At 30.1% G+C, this 12675-nt stretch overlaps 2 protein-coding genes across 5 annotated transcripts in view; one reads left to right on the top strand and one right to left on the bottom strand.

The window, feature by feature from the left end:
• Window positions 1-8580, top strand: part of LOC143222643 (speckle targeted PIP5K1A-regulated poly(A) polymerase-like) — a 42645-nt gene extending 34065 nt beyond the window's left edge. For all 3 annotated transcript variants that reach the window (XM_076449400.1, XM_076449399.1, XM_076449401.1), the window contains 4 exons: window positions 263-483; window positions 1805-1891; window positions 4062-4195; window positions 7350-8580. In XM_076449400.1, the coding sequence (XP_076305515.1) occupies window positions 263-483; window positions 1805-1891; window positions 4062-4195; window positions 7350-8531 (1624 nt within the window). In that variant the 3' untranslated portion in view covers window positions 8532-8580. The remainder of the gene's footprint in view (window positions 1-262; window positions 484-1804; window positions 1892-4061; window positions 4196-7349) is intronic.
• A 527-nt stretch (window positions 8581-9107) lies between these two features.
• Window positions 9108-12675, bottom strand: part of LOC143222644 (actin-related protein 2/3 complex subunit 1A-like) — a 67618-nt gene continuing 64050 nt past the window's right edge. For both annotated transcript variants that reach the window (XM_076449403.1, XM_076449404.1), the window contains exon 12: window positions 9108-12041. In XM_076449403.1, the coding sequence (XP_076305518.1) occupies window positions 12003-12041 (39 nt within the window). In that variant the 3' untranslated portion in view covers window positions 9108-12002. The remainder of the gene's footprint in view (window positions 12042-12675) is intronic.

The following is a 12675-nucleotide window of genomic DNA, read 5'->3' as shown; positions in this document are numbered from 1 at the left end:
TGTGGTACTCAAGTACATCAATATATGACAGAGAAATACCAAGTATCTGCAAAACATAGGTTTTGGAAATTTTATAAAGAGGATAATTTTGAACATTGACAGAAAGGATGTACAAATACACAATTGTACAAATAAACAGAATCTTTATTCATAAAAACAATAAATTTGATCTTTACTTGCCAAGCAGGAAATTCAAAACTTGAATTTGTAAAGAATTACAACTCATTAACGTTTGTAAAAAAAACTCTTCCTTTCTGTGCAGCTTAGATGTCCAAAACAGCCGTCTCTTGGCTCTTTACTGTGACCTGGATCCACGAGTACAGTCTTTGACCATGACACTCCTTTACTGGAGCAAAATGTCTGAATTAGTTGGTACTGGAGATAATCTTAGTTACTATGCTTTCATCTGGTTGGTGATCTTCTTTTTACAGACTCGTAACCCTCCTGTTGTACCAACAGTTTTGGAATTGAGGCAGTTAGCAGGTACATGTAACTAAAATGTAAATGTTAATTCTGATGTTGAAAATACTATATAATACTATTTATCAGATGACTTGTAATGAAGGAAGAAATGAGTGTGATATTTACACACATATACACACTTGGTGGGGGAAAAAAAGCAACAGCTGGTTGTTAAAAACATGAAGCCTTTATTTATTACTAATGGTGGTGACACTTTTGTTGTTTTTGATTACCTCTCCAGTCACTCTGAATGTAAAAGACAAATAGATTATGAAAATGATGAGTACAACCATCATTATTTAAAACACACATTCAGTAAGTTTTAAAAATGAATAATTTTGTAAAACCTTTTAAAAACCATGAATAATAATATTGATTAATGAAACATGTGAAGAGTTCATCTCAGTGAAATGATTCATTACAAACTTTTTATAGTAGAAATTGTCTTTGCTCATTATTGTTTTATGACATGTAAAGTAATAATTAGCAATTTTAATATTTATTGATCTAATACAATATTCAGTGAAGCATAAAGATAATGAATATTATTTATGTACAAAAAATATTCTCTGTGATACATTTTAATTCTTCAGTACTAGAGTTTAATCTTTTTTAGTTTTTCAGTTTCTAGTACATAAGAACTTTCTATTTGTGGTTAGTTCTTGATCTAAAGTCAGTTTTACTTATTTACCTAAGAAGAAAAGTAGTAGCCATGTGTAATGCTATTTTCAGTTGAATAAAAAAATGTTTAAAAATGCTTAAGTATACTGTGATTTTATATGGGATGAAGTTATAGGTAAAAATGTTTCAAAGTAAGTTAGTTCTTATCAATTTCATTACATGTATTAGCCTTCACTGCAATACCTTTTTTTAGATTACGTAATATGTGCTCCATGCATTGGGACATGAGTGCAATATAAGAGTAATGGTCAAATTCTACTCTTTGATCAGTTGGTAGTTAATCCATGAGTTGGTGATTGTGGGTGCTGGATTGTGGATTAGGGAGGACTGTGCAGAGAGACCTTTATGTAATATTTTTGTAACAACGTAATATAAGTTATAGCTGGTATCACTTAATGCAAAGATGACTATTTCTGCATCTAGAAGACAATTAAGAACAAAATGTTTCTTGCTTGCTCATCCTGTAATCAGAACCATACTTTTAACAAAGTAAACATAAATAAATAACCCACAGTATAAATGACAGTTTATTACTAGTTTTATTGCTGTTATTTGTATGGAAATTTGCACACAGAAAGTAACATTGCTGTAATCTTTTTATGGTGTTAGTACAAATCAGTTATGTTTCTCACCTTGTGGGGTTGCATTCAACCTTTTGTAGATGAAGTGCGGGAAGTGGACGGCATTGATAGCACATTTTGTGATGATCCATCAAAGATTTGCCCTTCAGCAAACTTACTGCCTGCAGGTAGATATTGATTCCCATTATGCTGATTGTATGCAAGTTGGAATTTATAAAATGTATTTGCATTTATTTCATATTATTTTATGATGTGACCCTTTATTTTCTTATTACTTGGCAAAATAATTCTGATAATTAGACTGTGTTATGGAATTTAATGTTTGTATACAATATCTTTGCTATTTCAATACAAATTTAAAACTTGATTTCCAGAAAATTGCAATTTTAATGTTATAATTGTGAATAAAAGTAATTAGTTTCCTGACTTGTGCAGTAATTGCATACATAATTTTTTAAATTTGTATGTATTTTGAATTTTTGTCATTTTACTGTTATAACTTTAAAGTCGCTTATACACTTCAAATATATAAAAGATTTCATTACTTGTACAATACTAACAGTTTAGAATTTTATAAATTTATTAATCTTTCCATGGGTCCCATTTTAAAACCAGTAAAGCAATAAAATTTGCATATTTGGACCTTGATTTTAATTACTTGTTAGGTTAGTTAATAAAAAGCTCTTGGGCTTTTACTAAGTACTCAGCAAGCATACTAATGTAATAATAAATTATCTATGATTAGTCTTCTCTGTGTGAGTAGATAGTGAATTGAAGCCTCTAATGGTGTTGGTGTTGCAGGAGAAATATGTATACAACTTTTGTTCTTGTTTGTGAATCAGGATAAGGACTTTTGCTAAACTAAATGTGATTATTGTGAGGGAGGGTTTGGACAATAAAGTATAGTATATAGGAAAGTTGGAACTTGTGCATGAAGTAATTCAATTTAAAACTGTATGTGGTATCCTGTTCTGTTAATTATTATTGTTTTATTTTACTACCTTTCCCCTGTCACTTAGTAGTCTCTTGTGTTTATGTATGATGCCACCTCACTCCTCATTAAAATTAATTTTTAAATAATTCTTATGACAAAACAAAATGACTAATATGGTTGGTGCCAAGATGTTTGTCACTTTGTAACTAATTTCATTAGATGTTTTGTCAGTTGTATTTGTATTGAGTTAACGATAATTTACGAAATTATGTATTTTTTTTTGATGTTTTGTGTTAACATTATATTGTTGAGTTATAAGTATAAAATTCCTTTTTCAAAAGTCCAGGCCTGGCATTTTTCTAATTTGAATATAATATGTAACTTCTGGAAGTTCCTGTAAATCGTCATCATCTTCTTTTTTTTTTTTTTTATATACTAATCATGGTATTGATGTTTTAATCATTATTAGTGTAGAACAAAAGATCTATTACAATGCATGATGTTCACCTTATTAACCTAAACATTATAGAATAACTTTTTATATTTCAAAGATAAATTTAGCTTTGATGGTAAACTTTATTCTAAGCACTTAAGAAATTAGCACCACAGTATAACTTGTCTTACTCTATATGTTTATCTTTATTAATTAATAGCAAGCACAGATTCAGTGTTCTTTACTGGCATGTAAGCTTGTTTATGGAATATTATAATGTGCAGTACTATGCTTTATTTGGTTTGTATCAACAATGATTTTTGTTTAAAGAGGATGCATTCTGTTATGGTAGAAATAAATGTTTTTTATTCACTATTCATACATACTTCTGAAGATCTTTGGAGCTGGAGAAATACAATTAAGCTATTTTGAAATGTATATTAAGCAAAGAGAATTAACCATTAGATAATTTGTAGTTGGGTTGACCATTTTACTGTGTCGTCTATCCCTACTTGGCATGGATGTATTTTTGGTAAGTACATTTTGCTCCTGCATAGAATTATGTCATTTAAACAGCAAAGAAGCACAAATTGAATTAGGCAATTTCTTTATATCAGATTCAAGTGTATTTTTATATTTTACGAAAATTACTTTTTGTTTTGCATTCAAAGTTGTTGTTTTTTCTCTCAAAATATAACCTTCAAGTATATTACTTGAATCAGGGATAGTAAGTTAAAAATATGATTTTTTATGAAAGGGGAATTATATTGAATTTATGCAGTATATCTCCTAGATATTGAGTTACTCATTAACTGGATAATTTTGTTCCAGTAAGTGTAATTTAGAAGTTGCTGTACTGTAAGATAGGTCTAGATTTTCCCATAATAAAAACTGTGAGGCAATTTTTCATGTATTTCTTTCTGTGCATTAATCAACCTGAACATGTACAAGCCAGTCACTGTTATTTCAGATGAACTACTGAAGGACTTTTTTAGCTTCTACAGTTCCTTTAACTTCAGACAGTGGGTAATATGTCCAAGGTTTGGCCAAGTTATAAAAAAACAAGAATTTTTCCATACATTTCCATATTTGGCTCACTTCAGGGTGAGTTGAATTAAATAATTGTCATTAAGAAATACATACAATGAATTATTGTGTAGTTAGTTGGATATGTCTCAATTTGTAATAAACGTTTAGATGAATTAAAAGGTTAGTTAATATGAATTCATCACTAACAAATTAATTTTGCAGTTTCTTAGTCCAATTAGTGTGTTTTTATTTTTGCCTTTTATAGGTTTAGAAGGTATTTAGATTTTTTTTTATGTTTGAAGCATATAATGGACTAGTTGTTCAATTGATATTATGTATTATACATTAGTAGTGTAGTAGAAGCTGGCCCATTTAAAGATATAAAGCTGTTGATTGTGTACATTTCATTCACTGTTATGATCAACTAGATTTACCCTCCAAGCAATGGGTTTAGTGGATTACAATGACCTTGTGACCTCAAAAGAGCTGTCAGTTTCCATATTATAACTTTTAATATCTTATGCATATCTTCAGGAAACATTACAAGTCTTTTGTATACAAAGAATGAAGTCAGTGTTGACTGTTCTGACAGGTAATTGATTTCTAAACATTAAATGTACTTTGGCCTCTGAAAATTGTCAAATTTTGATGTGTAATTTCTAAAATTTCCTAAGTAAATATTAAACTTTTTCATTTATCTGTTACTTTCTCTACCTTGATTCTCATATGTATTCAGTCAGTTCGACCAGTTTCATAACTATCATAGAAAAAAATGCAAAAACATTTTTTTTTCTTTCTGCAAATTGTAACAGAAAACTATAGTTGTTTATCCTAAATGACTAAAAGCTTGGAACGGTATACATCTGTTTATACTTAAATTTTGTTGTTGCACTTTGACCCATGTCAAAAGTTGCAAGCATATAGTTTACTGTAGTTCATGTTGAATGATATAATGTATGAAGTGCTCTCTAGCATATCTTGTGAAGTATTGTTATTTTTGGATATGTTAGCTAACAAGTATTTAATTTTTGCATTTTAATTGTTTTCATACCAATAAATAAAAAATATACATGAAAAATAAGGAATATAGTACTTACCTTTAACTTTTATTTTTTGCTGTCAGTTGCCTATGTTTTCTTACTAATGCTACTAGGTACACTAAATAATTTTATTCATTGTAAATAATGCACCTAAGAATACAGAATAGTAACTTGCACAATGCAAACAATGTTCTATAACTATCACAATCTACTCGACTTTCTGTCTATGGCATGAGAGCCTTTAAATCTCTGTCTCAAACTTGTTAATCTGAGTACTGTGAGAGAAACTTTCAAACTGGAGACATAAGAAACAATACAGAAAACAAGATAATGTAATACATGACTTAGATAAGCTAAAACTGATTATACATAATATCGTATAAGACCCAGAACACAACTGGCAATTTGTGGGAACCAAGTCTGATTTTTTATGTTATGACTCCTTAAACAAATAAAATTGGAGACTATAAAAATTAGAGTGACTTAGTAAGTAATATGTATATTATAATGAGTGATTTAGTTAAATTCCATACATTTCAGAAAGGTGGTAAATAAGTCAGAGAAGAAGACCTAAAGAACAAATGTCATAGTTCACACATTGAGGGTGTTTAAGAACTTAGGTCATATAATAATTACACTTTGATGCTAAGGTAATTCATACACATTCATAATAGTTTGAGTTTTGAACATAAAAAGTCGTGATTTCCACACTTTTACTTATAGGGAGAAGGTTAAGCATTAATTGATATTATGAATAATAATTTCTTCAAATGAGAATGATGAACATTGGAGCAATAAAAGGTTAACCACAGTATTCAGTGGTGCTGTATGTTATTTGTCATTTATTGAATGTAGCCCTCATTTTATAAAAAACATTGACTTGTTTCTCTAACAGGTTAATAAAAATATGAACCATTTGTCTAGATAAGCTAAATGGAAAGACTGATACTGTTTGATTAGTGTTCATAAGTTTAAAGAATCACCAAGTATTAATAATCTGTTGAAATTTTTTGTAGAATGATGCAAGACTTTTTACAGTGAAAAACATAGCAGAAGGCAAGACTTTTGAATAATATGTATGATAAACATTGGTGCCTAAAATGTAACTTCTTTAAATGTCAAGCTGAATATTGTGTTTGTTTCACAGTCTAAGAAACTAATTTTTAAAAGATGACATAGTTTTATATATGACCATCATCTAGACTTGGAAAACCAATGACACTCAAAAGTAGTGGTATCTAAGAACATGTGCAGCCATATTATTGTAGATATTGTATTTTATAGCATTGCTTCTCTGCTTTTTAAAAAAAGATCTAACTCAGGATAGTAAAGCTTGTATTTTATTTAATACTTTAGGTTATTTTTCTAAACCCTTCACATAAATTCTCTTTTAAAACTAGCATGCAAGTTGCATAGTCATGGGCAGAACATGTCAATTTTTTTTCTTCTTAAAAACAAGAAACCATAGTTGTTTGTGTTAAACAAATTACTGTTATGGGGGCTTTGTACCAGTAGAACTTTGCTTTTAAAAAGCAGTTAAGCTGTTGACTTTAACATCCCTTACATTAAGTACAAATATGTTTTAGAAATTTGATTTTAATTGTTCCTTATGAGTTTTTTTCTATTGAATTTAAATATGAGGACTTTCAATATTTTGTTATCCTAATGGTTGAGAAAGTAAAAGGCAGTGAAACATGCAATAGAGGCTAGTACCCCTGGACAAAATTTTAGTGATGGACACTGTGTGTTTACTGTTGTTGGAACATATTAAGCTCTCTCAACTTGTATTAGCTGCTACCCAGTGCAGTTCTCATCTAATCATAAAAGAATGCCTTTTCTATCATGAACCAAATGATATTTATTTTGATGAGAACTCCTTAACAAAAGCACAAGTTAGGAAGGTAGATTTATCTAAAGCTCTCTGTAATTACATTTGTGGGTATATAAATTAAACTACCCAACATACAGCAAGTATATGAAAATATTAAGGTTATATTTTTTATTCCTTCATTTGTCTGTTTTAAGGTAATAAACTTATTAAAGTTTTAATGGTTAAATTTGTGCACATAATGATTTTGTTATATATGTTAAGAAAAATTTCTAGTCCTTTATTTTGCACTTTTTGTGATGTTTAATTAAATGTACAAAAAAGTAACAGTATTGTTTTTTGTGTTCATTTTTCAATGTAGATAACTCCACTATCAATTCAAGATTCCTTCGACTTGAACTGCAATATTACAGCATCAGTTTCAGATAATGCTTTAGAGTCACTTTTGGCTAGTTTTCATAAGGCACAACTGTTGTGTAACTCCCCCTGCTATACTGGCGAGTGTAAAGGTGCTCCCAAATCCTGGGGAATTCTGGCACTTTTGGATCCCAAGAAACACCTGCATGCACAACCAAAGCCTCCTGTACCAGAGCAAAAGCAAGACTTAATTCCTGAAACTAAAGTTGTTGCTGAAAAGTTCATAATTGAATTCCAGACTCAGTTCTTGAATTTCTGTTTTGGTTTACTGTCCCAAAATGTTTCAGAGTGGAACATGGAAAAATTGTGGATGTACAAAACATCTTACATTATCTTAGAAATCCTCCAACGTGGAATGATGTTTGAATGCAAGGTTCGTGACTACATGAGACGACGTTGGATGAAAAAGAAAGACGATGAGTGTGCACAGAAGGGTGTTGAACTATCAAATAATCAAGGAAAAAGAAAACAATTGAGTCCTGAAAGTGAAGAGACTTCCTCCAAACGATTATGTGTAAACCAAGAGAAAGAATTAGATAAGGAAACAGAAAACAGTGTACCGAAAGAAGATAAAAATATACTCTATGATCCTGAAAATCCAACAGAGTGGGACCAGTTTGAGGAACTGATTTTTGGTTTACAAGTTAACCATGATACAGATAAAGACTGGGATGAAGAAGATAGTGACAAAGAAGCTGACGATAATCCAGAAGAAATACAATCTAGTTCTGGAGTTACTTCTGAGTCCCAACCCTCAACTTCAAGTGATAAGCATTCAACTGGTTCTAGGACCCTTTTGAAAATATTCTCTAAAGTGTTTTATCGTACTTGGTCAGGAAGGAAAAAGTACAAGGCTGGCTTTGATCCCAAGAAACCTAATGATCCTCTTGAAATAGAAGAATATATATCAGAAAACATCATTAGCAAAAGCTCCCAAAAACCAGAGAAACCACTCTTTGAATTCATTTGTCGGACAAAAGAACTTAATAAAAATGGAATGTTATCTATTGAAGTTGAATTGAAGCCCAAAACTCCTAGTAAAGAATTTACAGGGCATGTTTCAGTTTTTCTGAGTTCGTACCTGTCAAAAATGGCAGAAAAGTTAATGCTTGCAGGCAATACATAATTGAATTTTGTAAATTGTATTTTGAAATTACAGAAAAAAAAACCAAAAAGACTGTAAATGAAAGCTGTTAAAATACATGTAGGAGGGTTAGTGTTAGTCAGATACTTTGTGATTAAATGGAAACACTTACATATATTAACAAATAAATATTCAGTTTCATCTTTTGTGGTTTTAAAAAAATATGTGATGAATCTTTCACATACACTTATTTTGCCCCTGAACACTTCAATTTATTTAATGTAATCTCAGGAAGGTGTGTATTTATCTTTTAAAGTAGAAAGGCAAAAGCCACTGAAAAGATGGTGGTGAGAAATGATGAATCTTGGATATGTCAAGCTTCTTTAGGATTAGTAATATAAATCCAGGAAGGGGTTGAGTTGTTATCAGACTATCCAAAGAGCAGCTTGCATTTCTACCTCTTTCCAAGATTCTACAGTCATTATTTCTGGATCCTCCCACACTGATAAAGGTTTATGTTACCACTACTTAGATGAAGCTCCTTATAGTATTCAAAATATAAAAAAATGCAACTACTTCCTCATTATATTTAAAAAAAGAGAGAGATCTACACACATCTGGAATTAATCAAAATTTATTTGATTTGCAAGTTTGTTACCTAGAGCCCTTGTATTTTAGAAGGAATTTACATTATAAACAATGTTAATGCAAGTTCTCTATTTTGTAAAGCCATTCCTTTGTCAGCTTTTTTGTTTATGTATTAGTACACTTTACTACTTTTATTAAAGAATAAGATATAGTGAAAGACAGATCCTAAGAACATGCTGTGTATACTATCCTGACCTAAGAAATAGTTAAGGACCTTTATTAAGACAGATCTTTTAATTTACTGCTGTAAATTAGGATTTTGAACAACTAAATTATTCCCTAAAATTAATTAGTAATTCATATAACACTTATAACAGGTTGATAGGCTTACAAGTAGCCCTCATATTAACAAAGATTTTAATTAGTGTTTGAAAGTGGAAATAACAAACCACACTTTTTTTTTTCTTTTGTAGCTGTATTACAGTGCATTCAAAATACTAAAACTAGGTTTTTCACAGTGTTAGGCTTAAGCTGTTAAAGAGTGTATGCAGTAAACCAAGCCAAGCAATTTCTTTCTTGCAGCTCTACTCCAGTTGGTATCAAACATTAAATGTAATAGTCGATAATGTTGGTCAGAATTGTAAGTAGTACAAGAAATGGGAATGAAGAAACACTACTGTGGACAAGTACACTTTCTTGTTACTTAATTACTATGATATCATGATGTATGATTATAACCTTCAAGTTGAATAATTTTTGGAAAAGTCTATCACAGCTATTGTTTTGAACAATGAACAAGGTGATGTAAAACACATTCCCATAAAGTAAGCTATTGAAAAGAATTTTATTCATTCGTCCACTCTTATTCTGAATATCTGTACTTCACACCTAAATATTCAGTTGTAAAACTGAAGCAAATGAAACTGAATTAGATTGTTTTACTACTACCACTGACAATAATCATGTGTTAAAGATTTCTATCAGTTTAAACTGACAGACAAATTACACTATTTTAACTTCTATAAACATCAAAAATAACTTTCAATCATGTTTATTCATTTGAACTTTAATATGCTTTGATTTTTCATAAGTTTTTACTTTATGATTTTCCCCCCCATTTTTCTGCATTAGTGGTGAACTTGGCTTTCAAGTAAACAGCTACTTCATCAAGCACATTTAAGATGTTGCTAACAATAAGTTGCAAATCTCAATGAAACAGCTAGGGTGAGCACTGACAATTGCATAAACATCTGTAAAATGGAGCATTCTTTAACACTGCCTCTTCTGGGGTTTCATCAGGTATTACATATATATAAAACTGAAAAGTGTACACTGAAAACAATTAACCATTCTTGTGCAGCTGTAATTTTCAAACATTATCTTGGACCATTCTCGGTAAAAAATGATATTTTACTTTGTTAAAGTTGACTCACAGCTAAAAGGTAAGTAGTTCCAATAATGGAGAAGTATTAAGTGATGTAGCTAAGTACACAACTGTTCTGTTAATCATCTGCTACAAGCTATCCAGTGAAATTAAGGTGCTGATTTAAGTTTTATCATTTTATATTCTGTGATTGAGCTTTTCTCATACTGATATGATGGTTAGAAAGGAAAATTATAAAAGTTTATTTTGTAATTTAGATGTTGTCAGAGAGATATTCTAATGAAAAGTTTTCTAACTGGGAATAACTTACAATCTAATGAAATTTATAAGTAGCTGCTATTTTGAGTATGTTTAAATGATTTGGGGAAATGCAAGCTAACCATAATTTTAGTATACATCATTACTTTAGTTTTGTGTAATAGAATAGTTAATAGTGAAACTTAGTACTATCATGGGGTTCTTCCCTATATGATCAAGAATAAATTATACTAACAGCCCACCCAGCAAACCTTAAAATCCATATGATTGCTCAAAGAGCTTGTAGTAGCCATAACAGCTTGTAACAATTTATATTAATGTCAATAAAATTTTGTACTCTACTGCATTTCACATTCAAAATGAACTCATCTGAAGCTGTGATATATGAAAATTACCAGTTATAAGGTAAGAACAGTTATCCATAATGATTAGATAAAAAACAGTCCACACATATTTTGCTCATGTTCAGGACTAATTTTTAAAAGATGACACAATCGTGGAAGCTAAATCTAAAAGATTTATATTATTCCTAAAATCTCTTGCTTTATCTGTCCATACCTGGTTTCCCACTTGAATATATGCTTTTACATTAGTTTCCAGGTAGTGTGAATGTAAATATGTAGAAAGAAGGGAGAGAAAACTATTTGTGCTGTAAATAAACAAATACATATGATGCCATCAAGTTTTCCACAAATTTCAAATTCCAACATCCATGCAAAACAACAAACAAATAGTTGGCACTTAAGGAATGCTCCATTTTACAAGACACAAAAAAACTTGGACTAAACCATTGCAAAGGCACAAGTGAATGAATTAACCAACATGAGTTCATTGAATAGCCATACATACATACATAAATACATCTAAATTTTGAACCAGAAGGAACAAGTGAAAAAATGGAAGCCTGTCCAACTAATTGGTTTTGACAATGGTACAATACATTTCTTACAATTTACTACCCTAAATACAAATCCAAACACAGATATCCTCTTTGAATTCTGTGCAATTTAAGAATTCATAATTAAAGTTTTTAAATTTAAATCCAACTTTCCTTTGTCCTTTTCACTTGATTTATGAACAATCTTTAATGACTTAAACATTTACATCTAAATTTTTTGTCTCTGTATCAAATCAGCATAAATTTTAGTTTTTGAATATACAAGAAACCTGCAGCAACTTCCAAAAGGCAGCACCAAAGGAAGGGCGAGCAGAAGTGCCGATGATTGGGTTTGGAGAAATGTCTTCACCCTGCGTAAGACCACCTTCCTCTTTTTCTTTTTGTTTCACACAATCCTTAAGTCAGATAATGCTGCTTCTAATGACTAGATAAGAAAAAGGAACAAAATAGAAGTAAGATTTACATACCTGATTTGTTACATTCACTAGAAATACTACCATGGAATAGGTGTTTAAGGGCCCACCTAAGAGCCATATGCTAGCTAGTAAGTAGATTATGGTTCTCCAGAATTTGTAATTTATTTTGAAAAATTAATTCATTTTAAACTAAGGATTAAATATTTATTACTGCAAGTTCTATTTACTACTATCTTGCAATGTAGATGACTGTGATCTTATTACAATTTCAATTCCCATAAAGTATCAGTTGTTGCTATATTATTATTTTATATACACATTCATAACCCAAATTCATACAAGCAATTTTTTCAAAATCTTTTGAACAATTAGTTAGGGAGAGAATAATTACTAAAAAGTCACTTTCTGTGAAAATATTTTTTTTGTTCCTGACAATTTTTGGTATAATTTATATTATTATCTGATATTCCTAAAAATATACATCAAACTTTCTTCCTTAATTCATTCATCTGTCTCTGGCCAAATGTCAAACCTTTTCAATGATTATAATGTTGACTGAATAATTTATACACTGTAAATAAATTATATTTTATTAAAATAGAGACAAAATATCTAATTCCCATGATTTTAGTTTTTACACCT

Source organism: Tachypleus tridentatus, chromosome 8 (genome assembly GCF_004210375.1).
Source record: "Tachypleus tridentatus isolate NWPU-2018 chromosome 8, ASM421037v1, whole genome shotgun sequence".
Taxonomy (NCBI): Eukaryota; Metazoa; Arthropoda; class Merostomata; order Xiphosura; family Limulidae; genus Tachypleus; species Tachypleus tridentatus.
The sequence above is the reverse complement of the archived record's forward strand: the minus strand, read 5'-3'. Positions and strand labels throughout refer to the sequence as shown.